This window comes from Rhinopithecus roxellana, chromosome 5, assembly GCF_007565055.1.
Source record: "Rhinopithecus roxellana isolate Shanxi Qingling chromosome 5, ASM756505v1, whole genome shotgun sequence".
Classification (NCBI taxonomy): Eukaryota; Metazoa; Chordata; class Mammalia; order Primates; family Cercopithecidae; genus Rhinopithecus; species Rhinopithecus roxellana.
Window position 1 is genome coordinate 158,035,966 of NC_044553.1, and position 24,440 is coordinate 158,060,405.

Here is a 24,440-nt window from a genome sequence, read left to right on the forward strand (position 1 = left end):
ATTTCAGATACCCGGTACGCCTCAAACTACACTGACATCTAGTCACAAAGCATTCAGAGTAACCTTGACTTGGAGGTGGGATTATTGCTTATATTTTTACTACAACTCTACACAGCACAAACTATGCACCTGGTTTTCATTGAATTCAATGATTGTCTACTAAATATTCACTCCAAGCAAGCCTTTGTAGCTGATGGTCATACTTTCTCCGGTGCCGTCATCCTGTCATTCTCCTCCAGGCAGGAGAGTACTGTGTTTCAAGGAGGCTGTTGTGACCGTTTATCAGAACTCTCAAAACAAAAACAGTTGTTCAGTGGTTGAGCTTTAAACAGGAAAAATATCTGAGTACAACCTCCACATTTTTCTCATTATCTAGGCTTCTAAAGCGAAAGTTTAATTATCATTTAAAATGTCACGGAAAAGCATCGCAGTAGCCATCACTTTCTCACTGACAGTCACTGTGCTCTCACAAGTAGCTTTCGCTATCACCGTACATACAAACATAAGATGTTTTAATCTTCAAATCCAACATCACTCCAATTCCAGGAAAAAAAAGCCCTGAGATGTTAGCACACTGGAGAAGCAACCATTTCACTCCTTCAGACTAGAGTTCCATTTCAGATACTAACTTATAATCACTTAGAGGGCAGACAGGAAAGGGGTAGCAGAAGGCTAAAATCCAAGGTTGTCTGGGGTCCCAATAAAGAGGTTCTGTAGCTGTTTGAGAACTTGGCTTTGCAAACTACTTTCTTAGGCCAGAGAAAAACTCCTTGGTAAACTGCTGGAATTTCACCAAAGTATCAATCACGGCGGCCCCGGGGACTAATCCGGTACTGCTGAACTTTCTTCACGCATGGCAGCCCGTATAAACACAGTATATACAGCAAGGTTCAAGCAAGTCTTGGCAAATTTTAACAGTGGAGAGGAAGACTAGATTTATTTCGCTATATTCTTGGATTAAAGGTATTCACTTAAAATAATAAACACTTCTCCGACATTATTACTGGTTAGCTCAGTTTTGAAATACTGGCAAGGTCACTTCAAGAAGAAAAACGGGAGAGGGAGAGGTATATTTTATATAAGGTAAAATTCACACTTTTCAGTGTCCGGTTCTGAGTTTTGACAAACGCATTTATAGTGGTCTCATCAGTACCACAATCAGGCTACGAAGAGAGAGGTAACTCTTCGAGGATTCTTAAAAGCAATATTAATTTGTCAGCACACTTTAAAAGTATTTTTGAAATATCACCTTATTTATTTAGAAAAGCAAAATAACACGGTCCGAGTGGTCCTAAGCCGTGAATGCCTCTGTAATACTTAAACGCCCTCCTTCCAACCCCGGCCCGACGAGGGTGAGCCCCGCAGCCAGCGGCGCGCGTCACTGTCGGCTCCTTTTCCCGAGTGGAGACGGGGGAAAGACAGAGTTGCATCGCCAGGCTGGAGCCACGAGGAGAAGAGTTTAACGCCGGAATGACAAACTCTAAAGCACTGAATGCCTCTCCCTGGTAGGGCACTGCGCGTGTGGAGCACGGCCAGGGACGCGTGGGAAGAAAGACGACCTATTTCCTACGACCGTCTTCCTAACTGGACCGAGCGGGAGGAGGCGGGGGCTGGTCCCCGGGCACCCCGGTGGGCACCGAGAACTCGCATAAAGGAACATAAAACCGCACGGCCTTCCCCGAGCAGCGGGGAGACGGGAGGAAGGAAGGAAATGAGAGCTCGACCCGGCCGCGCGCAGAGCCGAGCCGACCAGCGCGAGGGGCCAGGGCCCCACCCGAGAGCAGGAGCGAGGGCCGGGGACAGGAGACCAAACGCGGGGAGAGCGCTGCCTGCACCTGCCACCACCTCGAGACCGGGTGGCGCGGGGCCCGGGAGCGTGGGCGGCAGAGGGAACCCGGCAGCGGCGAGCGCGCGCCTCCCGCTCCGCAGGGCGCCCGGGCAGAGGCCGACCGGCGCCCTCCTACCCCGCCGGGCCCTCCCCGCCCAGGCCCCCGAGCGCACACCTGTCCCCTTCAAGCCCTGGGCCCAGAGCGGCAGGCAGAGACCCTGGCGGGGGCGCGGGCCGGACTTCGGCCGAGGGGCGCTGGCCAGGGCGAGGGACGGCCTCGCAGAGCTCGGAGACGCAGCGCGAGTTTTCCCCGCAGCCCGTGGGCCGCGCGCGCGCAGAGACCGCCGCCAGCACTCACCTGCCCGCTTCCCTTAGCGCAGCGGGAACGACGCACTCCGGCCCGGACCCCGCCGTCCGCCTCAACCAACCCCCAGGCGGTGGCGGCGGTGGCGGCGGCGGCGGCGGCGGCGGCCGGACGGGAGGGGCGGGACGGCAGCCTGAGACGGCCCCGCTGCCGCGGCCCAACCCTGCTCCGCCCGCCCTGGACCCCGCCCCCGGGCCGCCGCCGCCGCTGCTCATTGGCCCACGCCTCGGACGCATGGGCGCGGCCCCGCCCCGCCGCCCAGCCAGCGTTCCGTCCTGGGTCCTCCCCAGCCAGTGGGTTGGCGGCTCCCGGGGGCGAGAGCGGCCGGTTTAGCGGCCGCCAACCCCGAAGTCGCAATTGACTGCGTTCGCCCCCGCCAGAGCTCTGATTGGACGAATCTCGACCCGGTCCCCGCCTACGCGCCCAAGTTCCGTTAGCAGGTTCGGTTGCTCCAGAATGCCTTTTCGCTCCAAGGGGCGGGACCGACGGGATGGGCCCTGTGGCTGGCTCCTCCCCCTGCACGCAGCAGCCACTGTTCCGCGGGGCGGGCGGGCGGGCTGGCAGGAGAGCGGCGGCTTGTTCCTCTTTTGAGAGCTCTGCTTTCTTGCCATTGGTTGACAGGCATCCTACTCTCTCCGCCCCTCCGGTCGCTTGGTTTTCGTCTCAAGACGCAGCGTGATGACGTAGTTCCCCGACATTCCACATGCAAGATGGCCGCAGTCGGCAAGGAGAGACGTCGCTAAGGGGCTTGCCTTAAGCGAGAGGTGAGTGACCCACCGACTGCGGGCAGCACCGCCCACCTCCCGCGTATCTGGAGGTCGGAGTAGGTTATGGCCAGCCGCCGCCATCCACTGGCGGAGTCTCTCTTTCCGGATTCTGCCTCCCTCCGCTAACCTCCGGTACACATTGAACTTAGCGGGCGGCGCGGGGCTGTGGGGCGGGCGTGTAGAGAGGGTCTGAGGCGCCGGGGCGGGGTAGGGAGGCCGGGCTCACTCTAGAACTGGTAGCGGCCCTCGCACTGGGGGACAGTCAGAGTTCGGGGACTTTCTAGGGGTTGGGCAAAAGGGGCAGGGTTGTTAACCGCGCACAGTCTCACAGCCGCAGACAACTCATATCTACCCGATTATTTCGCGGCGTATTAGTCCCAACCTTGGCTAGGCCTGAGACTTTTTGGAGGTTGTTCCATGTCTAGGGTACTCCGACTTTGGAGTTTTGAAGAGCCATGTAACGAGGGTGCGACTAAGAATGAGGAAAAGGCACTTCCGCGGTTAGATTTAGTTCTTGCCGAGACATCGTCTTTACGGACCCGCTCCTGGTGGTTGCTTTGGTTTGTTATGAAAGAAATTGTTCTTTAGAAAATTGGAGCGTAAGTCTAGAGGTTATCTGACAGCTCCTAAACTATTGTCTGCCCAAGATAGGCTCGGTAGTGCTCGCTAAATTTAGATCGCCAGTTAAAGGAAGCTTTTGCTAAGTCATCTGAGGTTAGGAACTATTTCTAAGAGCATTTCTTAAGGGTGGTCTTCTGTGTTTTTAAGGGAAACTTGGTGATGTTTGTGTATCTCGATCTAAATCGCTGTTTACAGATATCTAGCACAATGCCTTGCAATTGTAGGTGCCCACTAAAAGTTTGTATGAATGATGTTGCTAGAATGAAAGCGAGGAGCTTTCAGCGCCTGGAACACTGCCTGACGTTTAATAAGCCCTCCGTATTGCTGAATGAAAGAATGGATAGATGGTGGTAATGGTAGTAGTATTGATAGACATCTGGATTACAGTTATGCCCTTAGGATGCTTACCTGTTAAATAATCTTGACTATGAATATAGTAATTATCCGAGATTGTTTTATTCAGAGCGACTACCACTGGTGTCTTTTAGGGTTTTTTCCCCTCTTGTATCTAATTTCGATTATACTGTAACGCAGTATTCAAGCATATTAGTCGATTTCTAGGCAAATCCTGTTTAAATTTGTTCCATTTTGAAAATGTAGTTTGCACCAACAAGCAATAAAAACTAATCGAGTTGTTAATGAGGTTCTTAAATGTTAAATGCTGTTTCTAAAATTAAATGTCATAAAGAAAAATTGGTCATAGCCGTGGCCTATAAAATGGGCTAGTTCATTTTAGGACGTTGTATTTGAAAGCAGTGACTCTGCTGAGTGTCTAAAAGGGAGGACAGTGTTTTCTGCTTGTTTTCTTTAAAACTGGATGAGGACAAAAAAATCTAGGGGAATTCAAGGTAATTGAGGAGATTACAGAGTGATCATATTTTTAAGCTCAGGTAAATTGTATACCAGAGTATTTGCAGATGACTTTATAAAAACATTATTCATAAATTTTGAAAAATCCTAAAAGTGCAGTTAATGATAGAAGACTAGAGTCTGGTAAATGTCTCAGTTTTCACACAGAACCATTCGATGGCTCTTGGCTGCTAGGAACCTATTAATAAACTGTTTTAGAATCTTGTTGGAAGAGCCAACAAGTTTATGAGTACTTGGGAAAGGAGAGCTGATTCCCTCAAGCCAACAGATCTTCAATAAGAAAAGGCCAGGTGAGGCCAGAGGTGGTGGCTCACGCTTATAATGCCAGTACTCTGGGAGGCCAAAGCTGGAGGATCACTCAAGCTCAGGAGTTCAAGACCATCCTGGGCAACATAGTGAGACCTCATCACTACAAAAAAAATTTAAAAATTAGCCAGATGTGGAGGTGCATGCCTGTGGTAGCTAGGGAGACTGAGGCAGGAGGATCACTTGAGTCAGAGATCAAGGCTGCAGTGAGCCGTGATCACGTGACTGCACTCCAGCCTGGGCAACAGAGCAAGACCCTGTCTCAAGAAAAAGCCAGGTGACACAAATCATTTCCTTTTGTTACAGTTTACTAGACTGGTGGTGATTGGGGATTGCTGGACATAAGTTCATTTAAGTTTTTTTAGGACACAGTCTTGCAACAAGATTCTAATACTGTGTCTAGATACAAGAGTTAAATATGCATTAGATAAGGTGTGGTTAGATGGATTGATATCCATGCAAATTACCAACCCCAAAATGTTGATTAATGGGTTGATGTAAACCTGGGGAGATGTCTTTGGAGATATGCTATGGGACTCTGGTCTTGCCCTTGCTCTGATTAACACTTTTTATTACCGAGTTTAAATATATAAGCAGCATGATTCTCAAGTTAATAAATGCACTCAAACCCTGTAGTGATAATCAGCTGCACATTAGATGACACTCGGAAATCAAAGAGTTCTTAAAGGCTGAAATATAATAGGCCAGAACCAACCAGATATAAATTTACTAGGTGAGATTGTCTCAAAAAAAATTTTTAAATAAATAAATTTAATTGGTGTGATTACATTTACAAAAACTCAGTTTTCCTGGCTTGAGAAAAGTGGTTCTAGGATGTAATGTTCCACTTACAGAAGAAAAGCAGTGTCTAGATTGAGGGAAGGCAGTATCTTCGTATAAAGTAAGACAAATTGTGGCTGCTGCTTGCTAGCTGTGAATTAGTCAGGTTGCTTCGTGTCTCTGGCTCCATTTTCTCAGTGATAAATTGTGAGGATAAGAAAACTAGCTTGCATGCTTGGCTGCAACGCAGCAGACACACAATGGACATGTTACTGAATGTTAGTTACCACCTCCCTCCCATGTACTATGCATGTCATATCTGTTTTGATTCCTAATATTTAGGGAGGGCTTGAAACACTAAAATAAAAAAAAAAAAAGTCATGATGAGAAAAATGGTTAGATTTGTTTACCCTAGAGAAGAGAATGTAAAAATTCCTTTTACCTATTTGAAAGACAATAGATAAGGGAAATGTGTTTTCAAAGGTTAGTTTAAGGACCCTGGTAGAAGTTAAAGAGTGGCTGAAAGGTAGATTTCATTCATGCATTCTTTTATGCCATCTGTGTAGCAGATCTAGGGGATGAACAGAACAGATAAAAATCAATATAGGAATATAGGAATTATGTGAACACCAGTTATTGATACCCAGCAATGCCATAGGCTGTTTTATAAAGTAATGAGGTTTCATTGGTAAGTGGCCAAACTAAGAGGGGATTTCAATATTGGGTGAGATAATTTGAGTGGTGATATTTACTACTGTTTCCATAATTCTAAATGTAGAAAATATATTTAGTCTTTTTTTTTTTTTTTTGAGTCGGAGTCTTGCTCTGTCGCCCAGGCTGGAGTGCAGTGGCGCAATCTCGATCTCAGCTCACTGCAAGCTCCGCCTCCCGGGTTCACGCCATTCTCCTGCCTTAGCCTCCCGAGTAGCTGGGACTACAGGTGCCCACCACCACACCCGGCTAATTTTCTTTTTCTTTTTTTGTATTTTTAGTAGAGATGGGGTTTCACCATGTTAGCCAGGGATGGTCTCTATCTCCTGACCTCATGATCCACCCGCCTCGGCTTCCCAAAGTGCTGGGATTACAGGCATGAGCCACTGCGCCTGGCTGTATTTAGTCTTTTAAGATGTAAAATGATATTTAGGAAGCCCATTCCTGAAAGGTGCTGCTAAAATGCCTTGACAGGTTGCTTGTGTATGGATTTTCATTTTGCAGAGTTCATAAATCTCAGCCATTTTCACAGGAATCATGAGCTGCTAATGAGAAAATTTATAACTTTATGGTCTTGTGAAAAAAAAGCTGCTAATGAGAAAATTTATAACTTTACTCTTTACTCTAGTTGAAGAGTAATAGGGAACAGGTTTATAGACCTGAGGCAAAAACTTTTTCAGGGAGTTCTACGATTTTGAGGACTATCTCTATTCTGTTTATGTCCATAATATTTTTACTACATTTCATGAATTGTTTATATTCTGCCTTGGAACCTAAAGGGACCGGGAGTTTGACCAGTAACAGAAGGTAAAACAAAATTGAATATACTTATGATTTATCCACTTGTGGACCGAGATTCTTTTCCATTCCAGTTTCATCTCCACTGGGTTATTCCTAACACTGTTCCCCACTCTGTCCCTTTCTTCTCAACAGATATCTTGGTATTCTACTTCCTAGAGAATATGGAGATACTTCCTCCCCCTTAAAAGATTATTTAAAAATATCTTTCTCAAAATTTTCCTTCCCTTCTTAGGGGAAAAAAGAGCTTTCTTTCTAAGGTTAACTTTCTTACTATGCTTTGTATTATCCCTTGACCAGTTAGCCTCCCTTGTTCTGACTCCTCTAGTCATTCCTTTTTTTGTTTTTTCTGGCTGCAGACATTTTTCATTCTCCTTCATGCTGAAAAATAAATAAAAACCAAAACAATAACAAAAACTCCCTACTATTACCTGTTACTCTCTTTGAGAACAGATGCCTCAAAAGAATAACCTGTTTCTGGCCAGGCATGGTGACTCATGCCTGTAATTTCAGCTACTCAGGAGGCTGAGGCAGGAGAATCACTTGAACCCAGAAGGCGGAGGTTGCAGTGAGCACCACTGCATTCCAGCCTGGATGACAGAGGGAGACTCTGTCTCAAAAAATTTAAAAATGAGTAAAAAAGAATAACCTATTTCCTAGTCTGTTCATTCTTTACCACCCCTTGCAGTTTCTACACCTTCTGTCCTATTACACTTCTAAAAATGTTATTTTATTTATATGTGTATGTAGGTATTTTCTTTAAGTAAAATCCTATACCATACAAATTACCCACTTAAACTGTACAAATCAGTAGTTTTTAGTATTTTCAGAGTCATGCAACCATCACAATTTTCAGTGTCTCTAAAAAACAACTAATCACTAATTAAAGTAAACTTTCCTTAGTTCCTTGTCCTTTAACTTTTCTTTTGCATTTGTCATTGTTGACTACCATCTCTGGTTTAAAGCTGACATCCCTTGGTTTATTTTGCAGTGAAGGATGCAGATTTCCCTACTTCTTGGACCAGTGTTTTTCCCTTTCTCTTACTTGGTGATTCTTAGTCCACAAGTGGATAAATCATAAGTACATTCAGGTCTGTTTTACCTTCCTGTCATTGGGTAAAGGCTCTCCTTTGGTGATTCTTCCTACTTGGTACAAGTTCACAGAGTTCTGTACCCAGACTCCTTCCTTCTTCATTCTCCATCCCTCCATCCGTCAACATGACTTTATAGTTGTCATCTCTGTATAGATGAATCCCAAGTAGATATGTTCTGTAGAGACTTCAGCTGGCCTCTTTATCTGTCTGATAGATATTTCCACAAAAGTATCTTAAAGTTCTTCAAGCTTAGTATTTATAGAGCCAAATTCTTCTTCTCCTCCCTTCTTATCAAAACCAGCTTTTTCTCTTGTCTTATACATTTGTCTTTTTAGTATCACCCTCTGTGTCAGTCAAACTTGAAGTCATCTTTTTCCATTCTTTGCCTCATGGCCAATGATGGCACACACGCCCCTTTTTCCAACTGCCATTGTGTGGAGACAGGTGTATTAGGTAGTCTTCACTTGAACTGCTACTATAGTCTCCTAACTGTTTCTCTTTCTGCATACCTCTCAACAAACCTCATCATGCTCTCTCCCCTTACATGCGTTGTTATTATTATTATTCCCTGACAAATAATTCATATATTTATTTCTTATTGTCTCTCCTACTAGAATGTAAGCTTCCTGGGGCAGAGACCTTGCTTGTCTTGTTCCCTGCCATGCCATTAAGGCCTGGCTCATAGTAAATGCTCAGGAAATATTTAAGTGAAAAAAGTACATGGAAAACTGTTAGGCATATGTATCTTAAAGTAGCAATTCCCAACTGTAAATAAATTGCTAAGATGTGCCAAGATATTGATTCCCTCAGCCAACTGTCCAGTTGCCTTCTGTTCTATAACAATATATGTGCATGTTTAACACTTAATAATAATCAAACACCAGAAACATTTTACATGCCCAGATAGTAGAATGGATAGATAAAGTGTGTTACATTCATAGGATAAAACTGTACTGTACAGCAGACTTTCTCAGCTTTGGCACTATTGAAATGTTGGACCAGATAATTTCTTGTCATGGGGGATTGTCCTTTGCACTGAGGATGTTCAGCTACATTCCTGGCCTCTACCCACACTGGATGCCAGTGGCAACCCCCCAGTTAGGAAAACCAGAAGTGTCTTCAGACATTGCCAAATGTCCCCTGGGGGGCAAAATTGTCCCAGGTTTGAAAACCACTGCTCTGCGGCAATGAGACTGAACAACTACTGCCTTATGCAACAACAGGAATGAATCCCACAAACTTAATATTGAGCAGAAGAAACCAAATGTAAAAGTGATACTGTGTCATTGTACAGTCCTTCAAAAACAGGCAAAACTAATTGATGGAAATAGAGGTCAGAATAGTTATCTTTGGGAGGATAGTGACTAGGAGAAGAATGAAGAGAGCTTCTGGAATGTTGGTACTGTTCTATTTCTCAACTGAATAGTGTTACACAGGTGTGTTTACTTTGCGAAAAACAATCAGCCATACACTTATAATTAGTGCACTTTTCTTTTTGTATGCTGTGATTCAAATTACAGTGTTGTAATTTGTGAAACCAGTACACACACATAGGCAAGTATTCCTTGGCTATCGAGGGATTGATGAAGATAAGGAGTCCTCCTGGTCTCCTATGCAGTCTCATCTGACTTTTTCCCCAACTTTTTATTATATGAAAGAATAGTGCAATGACTACTTGTTTACCCATGGACACATATTCGTTTTTTGCCACGTTTACCGTGTGGTTGTGTTTTAGCTGAACCATTTGAAAGTAGGTTGCAGACATTAAGACACTTTACCCAAAATACTTTGGCCTTCATCTGCTAAGAATAAAGTCATTCTCCTGTGTAATCACAATATCATTATTAACCCCAAAGAAGATTAACTGACAGTAATTCCCTTCCTGATATCCTGTAATACACAATTCATACTTTAATTTTTCCTAATTGTTTGAAATTTAAAAAAAAAAAAAAAGATCTAATCAAGGTTCACACATTGCATTTTGTTGTTAGCCCTCTTTAGCCTTTTTAAATCTAAGACAGTCTTTCAAAATGTTTTTTGATAACACTGACAGTTTTGAAGAGACCAGGTCGGTCGTTGAGTAGAGTGTCTCACCTTCTGGATGTGACTAATAGTTTCCGTGTTGTGCTTTTTCACTTACTCTTCTACCGTCAGTTTTTATTGTAAACTGGAAGTTCAGTCAAAAGTTTGCTTAAATTTAGCTTAAGCTTTTGGGGGACAAGAATACTGCATAGGTAGGTGATATTTATTTCACATTGCACCATATTAGAAGTCACATAATGGCAGGTTTTCACCCTATTAGTGATGTCAAGTGTGATCATTTTGTTAAGGATAAACAGTATTATTTTTTACAGTAGTTAACATCAGTGCTAGCATAGTAGCATTTATTATCAGTAGCATTTTATTATCAGTAGTTATCAGTGCTAGCAAAGTACTATTCTCTCTATATATTAATATTATTGTGGACACATAGATTGTATTTTATGATCAACCGCAGTCATTTTTCTTTTTACTATTCAAATTACCTTGAATTAGTCCAGTGGGCACCCATCATGATGACTCCTATGTTTGTTTTTTTTCCCCTAGCAAATCATTCCTTCAACAGTCCTATGTCTTTTGATAAGCTTTGATTAGTCTGAGTACATGCCAGGTAGGCTCCAACCCCAGACTGGAAAGAAAACTGCTTCCTTTTAGAGGGTATTGGTATTGAAAAAGTTAAGATTTCAGAACTAGGTTTGTCATTCCTTCTTGGTACTTGAAAAGGAGAGAAATGGGATATATATGTATATATTTTTAACCATGATTTATCTTGATATCTTCAGTTAAAGTTTAACATTACAGATTTTTTCTTAACATTTGGTTTTGTTCATGTGTACATTTGTTTTCTCTGCACTGAAAATCTTGGTTCCTAACAACATTAACATTTACATATTTGCCATGAACCATGAACCATGGTTATGGAAGATGTTTACATTAGGGAAAGCTAAGTGAAAGGTATAGACAAAAACTCGTCTATCTTTACAGCTGTTCTATAAACCTACAATTAGTTTAAAATAAAATAAAAGCTTTCATAAAAAGGCAAAAAATAGAGATGTCTGGCCGGGCGCGGTGGCTCACGCCTGTAATCCCAGCACTTTGAGAGGCCAAGGTGGGCAGATCACGAGGTCAGGAGATCGAGACCACCCTGGCTAACACAGCGAAACCCTGTCTCTACTAAAAATACAAAAAAATTAGCCAGGCGTGGTGGCGGGCGCCAATAGTCCCAGCTACTTGGGAGGCTGAGGCAGGAGAATGGCATGAACCCAAGAGGCGGAGCTTGCAGTGAGTCAAGATCATGCCACTGCACTCCAGCCTGAGCGATAGAGCAAGACTCCATCTCAAAAAAAAATAAATAAATAAAGATGTCTGTTTTTTTCCCCTCCTTTGTTACATAGATGCTAACATACTGTGTACACTATCCTATACCTTGCTGATCTGGAAGTCTCTCTGTCCAGTACTTAATGATCTTTCTCATTCTTTTTAATAGCTGTGGGGTGTGCTATTGTGTGCATGTACCGTATTTTACTCAGCCAGTCCCCCGATGATGGGCATTTGGGTTGTTTATAGTTTTGCCATTATAAATAACACTACAGCAAATAATCTTATGCACATGCTGTTTCATAGTTGTGACATTTCATAGTTACGACAGTATTTTCAGAGTCGATTCCTAGCAGTGGGATTGCTGGGTCAAAGAGCAAATGCATGTGTAATTTTGTTGGATATTGTGAACTTCTCTGTGACAGTTGGGCCATTTTGTACTCCCACCAGAAGCTTATAAGATCACCTGCTTCTCTATAGCCTTGCCAACAGAGCAAATTGTCAAACTTTGGGATTTTTGCCAATCCAGTAGGTGAGAATTGTATCTCAGTGTGATACCTGTTTATGAACAGGTCATGTTTTCTGAGGTTTTAATTAACTGGTCTCCCCTCACCCTTTGAACAGTGCCCAATTTAATCAGTCACACACAAAAATGTAAATTATTAGTTCAAGCTTTTGTCCAGGTACTTAATTCTTCCTCTTGGAAGAAAGATCAGATTTCCTTCAGAGCTACCAGGTGCAAGGAGGAGAATACTTAGCCCCGCCATGTCACCTTCCCCACCAGAAATGAGGCAGGTACACAGAAAAGTTTTGGTTTCCAGATGAATTGGTGGGAGCCCTGGCCCAGAACCTGGCCACAGAGCTGCTGTTTTCTTGCTGACCAGATTAACCTGGCTCCAGCCAGCTCTTTCAGAACCCTTTTGATACCTTATTTGAAAATTTCTGCTGTCTCTGATCCAGGTTACGAATGACTTATTTGTAATAGTGGTCTCTAGATGAGATCCTTGGTATTTTTTTTCCTTTCTCTCAGCGTGGAGCTTTTGGAGAATGTCTTTATTCTGAATGAAAGAGAGGGAAGAGGATGAAAAAGCAAGAACAGTTTAAAGGAGCTCCCTCTCTCATGGACCACTTCCGTCCACCCACTCCCCAAATCACAAGATGCACATTTGGTTTACATCAGTGAATTCAGTGATTTGTGCAGATGTGAATTAACCAAATCCCATAACGTGTCTAAGTGAAAGTGCCTACATGGAATAAACTGAAAAGGGGTGCTAGATGGAAGAGATGGTTAGTTTTGGAACATAAATCTTTGTAAAGATTAAGACAGGCCCAGGTTTTACTGAAGCATGGAATCTGGACCAGTGTTAGAGTACTTGTGTGTCTAGTGAAGAAAAACCAGAAGAAAGTGAGATGTACTTCGTTTCTTCCAAAATTTTGTCAAATAAGGTTAACCCTTCAATCTCAAGAGAGAGGGAGGAAATACTCTTCTTTTTTAAACTACCATGTAATTTGAGATTTATTAATATTAGTACTGGGGTCATCTTAACAGTATTGTGTTAAATTGGCTCTGGAGTTAGCCTGGGCTTGTAACTAGCTATTGACCGTATGGTTTCTATAGGAAATACTGATCCCAAACCAGGTACAATCTATGATTCTAGATTGCTTATAGTATGGAGTATTCCTTTCCAGCTTTGCTTTTTTCTTTCTCATAGGATTCTAACATTTTCAGAGAACCTTTTGGAAAGAACAAGTCTACTTCAATAAATGAAGGAGAATAAAGAAAATTCAAGCCCTTCAGTAACTTCAGCAAACCTGGACCACACAAAGCCATGTTGGTACTGGGATAAGAAGGACTTGGCTCATACACCCTCACAACTTGAAGGACTTGATCCAGCCACTGAGGCCCGGTACCGTCGAGAGGGCGCTCGGTTCATCTTTGATGTGGGCACACGTTTGGGGCTGTATCCTGACTCTCCTTGGAGTCTGTTACAGATAGACTCCCCACTCACCACCAAGAAATAATTAGATTCTGTAGACGAAATATATAGTAATTTCTCTGTACCAGAGTAATTCTTAAATATCTGTTTGAATGTTGTTTCCGGTGGGGGTTTTTCTCTCTCTGGTTTGTCATTTTGAAGGTGTAGACTTAGCCACTGAGGAGGTGGCCAGCCAGGAGATATGAGGCACCCATGAGGATCACAGTTGAGGCTGGGCACAGTGGCTCATGCCTGTAATCCCAGCACTTTGGGAGGCCTAGGCGGGAGCATCCCTTGAAATCTGGAGTTCGAGAGCAACCTGGGCTGCAGTGAGCCAAGATCACACCACTGCACTCCAGCCTGGGTGATGGAGACACTGTCTCAAAAAAAAAAAGATCACAGTTGAAGTGTTTCTAAAGGGTGTTAAAAGTATAAAACTTCAGCTTGCTAATTCTTGTACCATAATTCTGACACCCTGAGATTCCCATCTCCTTACTTTGCCACTAATACTGTTTACTTTACCATTGATTTTGTTGTTGTTGTTGCCTTTTTGTTTTTCTACATTTAACTAAGAATATAACCTGTAAAAGTTATTGGTTAGAGTCCTTAACCAGAACAACAGACACTATGATACCCTGGCAACTGGAATAATTTATTTTCATCGCTTCTATATGTTTCATTCCTTCAAGCAATTCCCAAGATATGTAAGTGTTTAAGTGTTTGAATTTTATTGTAATTCTCTGTCATATGTTTTTATTTCTACACAGTTTGGTGGACTAATTATAGTCTCTGTTTTTCTCATATTTTCCAGAAAGTAGTTATTTTTATATGGTATATACTGTATATAAACAAAATCAAGTTTGAACTTTGTTTATTCTAATTAGCCATATTCAAATCTTTTCACTTAGGCCAATATGGACCATAGTCATATTGCACTTTTTATGAAAGTTTACTCCTGTGTTACCTTTCCCAAGATAAATTTGGGCTTATAATTGAGACTCAACAAAGACCAAGAAAGCAAAATGGAGCAGAAGTTGTCTATGCCATATCACTCTTTGATTACTCCTCAAGACGTGCATTGTGTCTTACTCTCTGTGGGAGATAGAGTAGCTTTCAGTCCAGGGTAAGTGGTATGACATGCACAGAACACATGATGGAAAGTGAGACCATCGGAAGATACTGGTAGAGAGCTGTGGCATTCAAGGAGGAGACGAATTACATCTTGGAGAGAGCAGGGAAAGTGCTAGGAGAAAGGTGCCAGCAATAAGGTAAGCCTTAAACGTGCATAGGGCATAGCCATGCCGTGATGGGCTAGGTCAGTGGTCCAACAGAAGCTAGCATAAGCAGAGGTAGGGGGAAGCATGGTGACACATTGTCAGCCCAGCCAGGAGCTTGATTTGGCAGGAAGGGAGTGATGAAACCCTGGCTGGATAGGTAGACTGGGTCAGACCATGATAAACCTTGAATGCCAGACTTCAGAAATTTGACTTTAGTGGGTGAACAATGCAGTTATTAAGAGGTTTCATGAAAATGGCAGACTTAACAGGAAGGTCATTGCATTGACTTGTTTTGTTTGCTAAGATTTTAGTTAGATTTATATACATGTCTTCCTCACTGGTTGTGAAGTTCTTGAAGAAGGAGACCATGTTGGAATCAGTTTTGTACCCCCAGCAGAGTGTCTGACATCTAGTGTGATTAGGATTATGTGAGGAGAGTGGTGTGTAGGAAGGATTAGAGCAGGCAAAGAGAAGCTGAAGACAGAGCATTTCAGACCCCAGTGATAAAGGTACTGAGCTAAGGTTGAGGCAACTGGAGGGACAGTTTCTTCATCCATTCAGGCTGCTATAACAAAATGCCTGAAACCCAATAATTTACACACAACAGAAACTTAACTCTTCACAGTTCTACAGCCTGGGAGGTGTAAGATCAAGGTGCTGGCAGATTCTGTCTGGTAAGGGTTTGCTCCTCATAAAAGGGCTCCTTCTTGCTGTATTCTCAAATGGTGGAAGGGAGGAACAAGCCCCTTGGGCCTCTTTTATAAGGGCAGTAATCCCATTCAGAATCACTTCCCAAAGGCTTCACTTATTCATACAGCCACCTTGGGAATTAGGTCTCAAGCTATGAATTAGGACATAAACGTTCACACCATAGCAGAAAGAAAAGGAAACATGGGCACTGCTGTTGAGATAGATTCCACAGGACTGTGTTTAGTTGTGCTCTTTCTTTTTCCACGGCAAAGCTTGCTGTTTAGGGAGTTAATTTCAGATTGGAATATGAGAAGAAAATTTATTTATGTGACTATTTTCCTTTTCGGCATTTTCTTTGTTTACATGACTTTTTTTAAAGAAAGTTAAATTTTAAATAATTTTTGAAGCTAGAGTTTTGGGGGATTTATTATGTATAAAATTTCCTTCAAGATTCTAGAGTATCAGAGTATTTGTGAATGATAAAAAGGAAGGTTGGGGAATGAGGAAGACCAGTTTATTATGAAGGCCAAAATTTATTGTACCTATTTCTATGTGACCTTTGATAACAAAAATCAAGAACTTTTGTTTCTCTTTTAGGTGACAGGAGCCTGTTGCCTATTTCTGGCTGGGAAAGTAGAAGAAACACCAAAAAAATGTAAAGATATCATCAAAACAGCTCGTAGTTTATTAAATGATGTACAATTTGGCCAGTTTGGAGATGACCCAAAGGTAAGAACGATAATAACTTTCCTGCCTTCTGGTCTTGATTCCTCTTGGTAGCATTATGATACAGTTCCACATGTTGACAATGCCTGTGGCCCTTGTGTCTGCCAGTCTCTTGAGTTCCTAAAAGGGCCTTCTGTAGAAGTTACTTTATGCTTTTGTGAGAAAGGAGGGAAGATCGTGTAGCCTACACTTACTCAGTGCTTCCTTATATGCCCAACAGTATTCTAAGCACTTTGGGGCAATGGCACATTCATGGATATGAGCAAAATCCCCTTAATTGCCATTAAGACTGCACTTCTTAAGTGCAGTAGTGATGGCAGGGTTACAACTCCGGCTGGCTTCTGGATCAAACAAAAATACATATGCTGTATGTACACATACATGTGCCTACATATGCCATGTATCTTTTGCTTCCAAAGAATGTTGGAAAGTGTCGACATTTGCAGCATTTTTATGCACCCAGCGCTTGATACTGGTCACACCACCCATCCTGTCCTTTCCATACAACTCATGCCAGTGTCAGCAAGTGGTGCTCAAATAATTGTACATATCCTTTTATTGTGTTTTTAAAATACCACTTTTAGGGACCTATGGCAGTGTTCCTCCACTCCCATTCTCATCAAGTTCCCCTTATTGCAACCCCTGTAACGCCTGATAATTATTCTTCATAACATTTATCACAGTTTGCAATTAAATAGATTTTCAAAAGTACTTTATTTAGGCCAAGGCGGGCAGATTGCTTCAGCCCAGGAATTCAAGACCAGCCTAGGCAACATAGCGAAACCCCATCTACTATATAAGAATAAACTGGCCGGGCGCGGTGGCTCACGTCTGTAATGCCAGCACTTTGGGAGGCTGAGGCCGGTAGATCACGAGGTCAGGAGATCAAGACTATCCTGGCTAACATGGCAAAACCCCATCTCTATTAAAAATACAAAAAATTAGCCGGGTGTGGTCGTGGGCGCCTGTAGTCCCAGCTACTTGGGAGGCTGAGGCAGGAGAATGGCGTGAACCCAGGAGGTGGAGCTTGCAGTGAGCTGAGATCACGCCACTGCACTCCAGCCTGGGTGACAAAGTGAGACTCCATCTCAAAAAAAAAAAAAAGAATAAACTAATATTACTTTAAAAAAAAAAAAAAAACTTTATTATTTTTTGCTGGGCATGGTGGCACGCACCTGTAGTCCCATCTACTTGGGAAGCTGAGGTAGGAGAGTTGCTTAAGCCTGGGAGGCAGAGGTTGCAGTGAGCTGAGATCACGCTACTGCACTCCAGCCAGGATGACAGAGCAAGACTCCACCTCGGGGGAAAAAAAAAAAATACTTTTTTTTTAGAGCAGTTTTATGTTCACAGCAAAAATGAGTGGAAAGTACAGAGATTTCCCATATACCCCCCACCCCACACATGCACAGCTTCCCCCATTTGCAGCATCCCCCCCACCAAAGTGGTACATTTGCTACAACTGATGAGCCTGCATTGACACATCACCCAGAGTCCAAACTTTACATTAGGGTTCATTCTCAGTGTTGTACATTCTGTGGGTTTGGACATATGTATAATAACATGTAGCCACCATTATAGTATCATATAGTCTATTTTCATAGCCTTAAAATTTTTCTGTGCTCCACCTGTTTGTCGCCTTCTCCCCGCTAACCCCTGGCAACCACTGATATTTTTACTGTCTCTATAGTTTCGCCATTTCCAGAATGTCATCGAATTGGAATCATATAGGATATAGCGTTTTCAGATTGGTCTCTTTGACTTAGTGGTATGCATTTAGATAGTAGTATCCATTGGATATATTTTCATCAAATTATCACACACATAACTCCCTCCCCTTCTCAGCTCTAAGATGCATGAGAGCAAAGACTATCATTTTGTTTGATGCCTCATACAGTGGCAGGACAGAGTAGGCATTCAGCAAGTACTCATGGAATAAATGTCAAACTAATGTTCTGAGGAAATGTCTAAATCACAGTTAAAGCAAAGCTAAAGCCAAGAAGTTCAGTACCATTCATGGTGTTGTTTTTCCTAACTAGCTTGTATTGTCTCACAATAGTTATCTTTTTCTCTGCTGAGCATTGTGTATGCATATACAGAATGTATAGTCATTCTCCTCATTGCTTTGAGGAGTTAACAAGGGCCCAGAACACTTTTATATGTATTGTGGTTGTGATTCACACTAGTATCTTCTAAGTATTGCCAATGTGGGTAACTCTTTTGAACTTAATTATAAATCCATTAATCTATTTATAAACATTTGAACCTATTAGGAACTCATAATAACTGCAACCAAAAATGCAGTTTTATGGAAATAATTTCACCATCAGATAATGTTTTCAATGCGCGTGGGTATTTGATTTTTACTGAGTAATGGGGCCCTGTGTCCTGATGTGGTAAGTCTGATTATAGGAACATGCTGTGTTCAGTCACCCCCCGTCATGGGGGCAGGTGAACCTTGTGGCTGGCAAGCCGTGCTTAAGGATAAGGCATCATACAGATCTGGGACCACGGCAGGGTGCAGACTCATGGCAGTTGCTGATTTGTGCTATCCCAGGGTGCCTTGGGATAAAGTAAAGCCCCTTTTACTTTCAGCTTTTACCCACTATACCATGAAGTCAGGAAACCAATCCCTGGTCCAGGAACACTGAGATAGAAGTTCTGCAGCTCCTGTGCCCCAGAAAATGGGAAAAGAAGGGTCACCATACCAATTAGACCTGAATGGGGGAGGGGGCTTTACAACCTGCCCCCTGCCTCTCTGTCTCGTGCAGTCTTACTGGTGGGAGTCAGGGCCAAAGGAAAACACATGGAGCTGGGAGCAGGGAGGACATTGTGGAACATGTTTTCCTCGGCAGAGAGGAGGCAGTTCTTTTGTGGGGGCAGTATAAGTATTTAGGAAAAATAAGATCATGAGTCCCATGAAATTTTTTTTTGCCTTAATTAGCTTTATTTTAATTGTGTGGCTTTTCTCTGTAATGTTAATTATTTGTTTCAGCCTTTGTGTTGGGCACTAGACATGAAGCACAAGGCAGAACAGACATGGTCTCTGCTCTCATGGACTCTGCAGTTGAGTGGCAGGATAAATTTTAATCAAATGAGTATTTAACTATTCGATTATGAGTTGTGGTGTATGGTATAAAAGATCATTTAAGGTGCTATGATATGATAGCATTACATCCAGGGACCCAGGCAACTCCCCTGGATAAATAGGGGCTGAGGGAAAGCATTCCCGAGGAATGATGTTCGCTCAGAGTCCTAAAATGACCCCGTTAATTGAATATTTGGAAGACAGAGGGAAGGCAGGCCTTGGGCTATCCTGTAACAGTACATGGGCTACAGCCTGCAAGCCAATTGATACACTTGGTAAAAAGAATTGTTTCTAAATTTAGAGGAAATGTTGAATCTTCTGGGAAGCAGGTGGTGACAATGACAAAGAAAAAAAAATTTTTTTTTTTTTTTGACACGGAGTCTCACTCTTGTTACTCAGGCTGGAGTACAGTGGCACAGTCTCAGCTGACTGCAGCCTCTGCCTCCCAGGCTCAAGCGATTCTCCTGCCTCAGCTTCCCACGTAGCTGGGACTACAGGTGCCTTCCACTACGATTGGCTACTTTTTATATTTTTGGTAGAGATGGGGTTTCACCATGTTGGCCAGGCTGGTCTTGAACTCCTGACCTCAAGTGATCTGCCTGCCTCTGCCTCCCAAAGTGCTGGGATTACAGGCATGAGCCAGCATGTCTGGCCCAATTTTTTTTTTAACACTGTGTGAAAGTTTCTAAGATTTTAAAAAACTTTCATGAGAAAATGCTTGGGAAACTAGGGTTGAAAAACCTTAGTCTTGCCATGTAATTTGGAATAATAAATAATTATTGAATCATCTCTGTATCCTATGAAATAATACCATACTTCTAAATGAAAGCCAGTGACCTATGGGTCTCTGCACCCGTTGATGAGATTTACGGTCCTCTACAATGCCCTTTCTTTGATGCCAACCAAGGAATTCTCTCAAATTGTCCTCCCCGCACACAGTGTCTTGGTTGTGGTTTATGTTGTCTTTAAGCAGTAGGTGCAGTCCGGCTGTGCAGGGACTGAGTTCAAGACATTAGTCAGAGAGTATCATCAAAGAGGACATTCCATTAACGATAGCAACAGTAAAATATCCAAGGATAAACCTTGTGGAAACCTCGTTAGTGGAGTGGGGAGGACTTTAAAACAACTAAAGGACTGAAAAGATATTAATAAATTTTTGGAAGGAAAATTCAATATGGTTAAAAATCTCCATTCTCCCTAATTTTTCTGTAAATCCACTGAGTTCCCAATGAGAATATTAATAGCATGTATGTTTTCTGGAATGATACTAAGTAAAATTGTTACTAAAATTTGGGTGAGGGGGACATGCAGAATCAAGAAACAGTTTGTAAAAAAGAAGTAATACTTGAGCTATTGTATCCCACTCACATCCCTTTGATCCTGGTCCAGGAGTAGGCAGACATATCAGTGAACAGAAAAGATAGTGTGTATAGGCAGACATACACACATAGTTTAGGAGGTGATTTAGGTAGCATTTTAAATAAAATTGGAAATGATCATTTATTCAGTAAGTGATGTTGGGACAGTTTATTTCAAATAAATGAAAGATTTAAACACAAAATTGATTTGTCCCCATTCACACATAATACACTATATGTGTACATGAGTATATATACACACACATACACACACACTGGTACAACTTATCTGTCTGAGTTTTCATGAGGCTAGCTATCATAAACTCTTTCTTGCTTAAAATGTTTTCAATGAAAATTCCTAAAAGATTGCATTTTTTAAATTTAAAGTCTTGAAAGAAATTACAGTTTAGTCAAATTATCAGTAACGTAAAGATCTGTTTTGTAAAGGGAGACTCGTGTGTATTGAAAATAATAATATATTTAAGGATCTTTTTGTTTTCAGTATTTTTTTTACATTAACCCTCTGCTTTGTCTGCCTGTTTGCGATCTTTTCAGAATTTATCAGTGTCTCTGAGCATGTTAAAACTCTTGAGTGGGAGAGAAAGGAATGAAAAACAGTTGCTACAATATAACTTAAGAGAGAATAAATAGACAGGAAAGCTCACTTTTGTAATGCTGCTTGAGACCTGCAATTGTAATTACTATCCTAACATTTGTGATTGATTTTTAGGAGGAAGTAATGGTTCTGGAAAGAATCTTACTGCAGACCATCAAGTTTGATTTACAGGTAGAACATCCATACCAGTTCCTACTCAAATATGCAAAGCAACTCAAAGGTAAGAAGAAAGTTTTCAGAAGAACTTTTTCATTCTGAAATCAAGTCTTTATAATTTGATTATAAAGACTCAAATTATGCTTCTCAAAAGAGGAAAACAAAGTTTGATGTGTCAAATACCAAGGACATGGCTTGCTCAGTCAATTCAGTATTGCAGCTGTTAATGCTGTTTCCTTTTATGTATAAATGGGCTCTGTCATCCAGTTGCCAAGTGATACAAGAGGCAGGAAAATGAGTCAGAATTTTTTAAATGGACTAATAAACTTAGCCTTGGAGCCAGGTTTTCCATACATGGTGGTTCAGCGTAGGTCATCAGGAGGAAGAAGGGGTAGGATGTGGACCCACATCATTCATCCTTGTTTCCCAGGCAAAAACTCTTTGCTATGTATTTGAGTCGTGCTGAACACTTGGTAGGTTTTCAATAAATACTTGCTGCTGCCTATGAACTTTTTTTCCTATTGCTATTAATTTACCTTTTTGTCTCCATTTCTAGGTGATAAAAACAAAATTCAAAAGTTGGTTCAAATGGCGTGGACATTTGTAAATGACAGGTATACATATTCAAATGTTGATTAATTATAGTGTTTTAAAATAGGCAAAGACTTTATGGGCCATTTCATCTAAACCCCTCATTTTGTGTCAGAAGAAATTGACTTGCCCTGGCTTGAGGAGCCAGTTAATGGCAAAGCTGGGGCTGACGTCCAGGTCATCTGCTTCCCAGCAGAGGGTTTCCTTCTGCTCTGCCGTGTCATGGTGGCGTGAGGTGCTGACATTTTATCACCAGTCTGAAACATAAGTCCAAAACAATACACTGGAGAATTTTGAAAACTCAATACTTAGACCCCATTTGGTTCTACAAAAATATACTTCCTGGTATCATTTTAGAGCCTTGACATTCTTTTGAGAGGCCAGGGATCTAATGAAGGACCATGGTAGGAAACAGGATGCCTGTAAATGGAGTTGCTGCCAGCCCCATCCCACTGCAGTCAGTGAAGCTTCTCTCACATTTGACTTCCCCCATAAGATTTCATTTGAAGAAACAGTTGAGTGGCTAGGATATTAACAGTTTAAATAACATAAGTCATTTTCATTGATGTAGCGATTTTTGGATGTGCTAGAATTCTTCTGATTCTTTAAGGAATAAATTATTAACTGTGGTTAAAGTACCTTAGTTGGGTACCCTTAGAAGAGTAAAGACGAGTTCTTTAATTTATAGTATTTTAATTAAATTTAGGGGAGAATAAGCAAATTAATGGTTAGTTATGGCATCTCTGTGCGTTGGTTTAATCATAAATGTTAGATCATATAATCTAACCTTTTTTTTTTCTTGTTGAACTAGTCTCTGCACCACCTTGTCACTGCAGTGGGAACCCGAGATCATAGCAGTAGCAGTGATGTATCTTGCAGGACGTTTGTGCAAGTTTGAAATACAAGAATGGACCTCCAAACCCATGTATAGGAGATGGTGGGAGCAGTTTGTTCAAGATGTCCCAGTCGACGTTTTGGAAGGTACTAGGCATGCTAAGCTTTCTTGTGAGGATGTTCCATGTTGAGATTATTCTTCCATGTGTACCCTGAGTCCCAAGAATGGATTTTCCCAAATAGACATATGTGAGCAATATTTCAGAAACATCATTAATTAAATTATCTAATAGTTTCCGCTTTGTCCAAACACATACTTTTGATGAACTGAAAACACACACCACTATTGCACACAACAAAGATGGGGTGAGTTGTAAATGTGAGTCATGCGTAGGTCCTCGTAGGGGTATCATAACTGATTCTTTATCCAGGTAAAATTTTATTTAAAATACCAGTTTGTGTAAAATGTGATTGTTGGCTATCATTTAGACATCTGCCACCAAATCCTGGATCTTTACTCACAAGGAAAACAACAGATGCCTCATCACACCCCCCATCAGCTGCAACAGCCCCCATCTCTTCAGCCTACACCACAAGTGCCGCAAGTACAGCAGTCACAGCCGTCTCAAAGCTCCGAACCATCCCAACCCCAGCAGAAGGACCCCCAGCCACCAGCCCAGCAGCAGCAGCAGCCAGTCCAACAGCCCAAAAAACCCTCTCCGCAGCCCAGTTCTCCCCGACAGGTTAAGCGAGCCGTGGTGAGTGGGCCAAAGCAGGCCCTGGGTAGAGCGGGCTTTCCAGGTGGCAGCAACACCTGAGCACTGTTCCCATTTCTAAGCGAGCACAGGGAACACTGGAAGCAGGGGGTGTTCACCGAAACTCGCAGTCCAACTGCTTGTTGGTGGGGAGCCTAAAAACGAAGGTGCTCCAAGGACAGGCTGCCTCTGAGAACCAGGAGGGGGCTCTCTGCCCGGCTTCAGCCCTGCTGCCTGTTTCATCCCTGCCAGGGTTCTGAAGCCTGTCAGGGTGTTGTTGCTGTGTCCTAGCAGTGTTGTTGTGCATGCTGCTTCTACGCAGCTGAGTACCCCAAACAGTGGACTGTTTCCTACACCCAAGTGGTCCTGAAACTTAGTGTTTACTCAGAATTCACCATTCAGGAAAGCTAATCGTTCTGTCTTATTTGGTAAATGGAAAGAGGAAGGGAGCAGAAATGGTGATCTGGTAGGTGCCGGGGTTTGCCCTCAGAGTTCAGGCCAGAAATAATTTTTGTCTGAGGTTGTTCACAGTGACTACCGTCACTGATTCTGATGGTAGCTGGATAATGCATTTTTTCTCATCATACTCGGGATCCCAGCTAACAATTGTATATTTTCTTTTGTAACAGGTTGTTTCTCCCAAAGAAGAGAACAAAGCAGCAGGTAATTTCCTGTTCTGATGTTTTGGTTTTTAGTTTTATGTGTTTATATGCAAAACTTTAAATTCTTAGCCAACATTGTTTCTTTTCAGATCTAAATTGGCCTGAAATCTTAACTTTAGAGCTCATCCAAACTTCCATCAGCATTGTCTTTCTGTTCATCACGTGATCATAGATTTTAAAATTGGGCTCTTACGAAGCTATCAATACAGAAAACATTA

At 42.2% G+C, this 24,440-nt stretch overlaps 2 protein-coding genes across 3 annotated transcripts in view; one reads left to right on the forward strand and one right to left on the reverse strand.

Moving 5' to 3' along the window:
• The window catches only part of SETD3 (SET domain containing 3, actin histidine methyltransferase), an 86,012-nt gene extending 83,609 nt beyond the window's left edge, over nt 1-2,403 (reverse strand). The window contains exon 1 of one of the 2 annotated variants that reach the window (XM_030929962.1): nt 2,187-2,403. The gene's annotated coding sequence lies outside the window, so the exon portion shown is untranslated. Of the gene's footprint in view, nt 1-203; nt 1,696-2,186 lie in introns of those variants that run through there. The other variant, XM_010353673.2, reaches the window with a different exon arrangement.
• Nucleotides 2,404-2,474: 71 nt separating this feature from the next.
• CCNK (cyclin K) overlaps nt 2,475-24,440 on the forward strand; it is a 29,597-nt gene continuing 7,631 nt past the window's right edge. The window contains exons 1-10 of the mRNA XM_030929963.1: nt 2,475-2,632; nt 2,814-2,956; nt 13,209-13,457; nt 14,095-14,176; nt 16,037-16,168; nt 21,339-21,444; nt 21,937-21,994; nt 22,783-22,952; nt 23,295-23,563; nt 24,190-24,223. Of these exons, the coding sequence (XP_030785823.1) occupies nt 13,261-13,457; nt 14,095-14,176; nt 16,037-16,168; nt 21,339-21,444; nt 21,937-21,994; nt 22,783-22,952; nt 23,295-23,563; nt 24,190-24,223 (1,048 nt within the window). The 5' untranslated portion in view covers nt 2,475-2,632; nt 2,814-2,956; nt 13,209-13,260. The remainder of the gene's footprint in view (nt 2,633-2,813; nt 2,957-13,208; nt 13,458-14,094; nt 14,177-16,036; nt 16,169-21,338; nt 21,445-21,936; nt 21,995-22,782; nt 22,953-23,294; nt 23,564-24,189; nt 24,224-24,440) is intronic.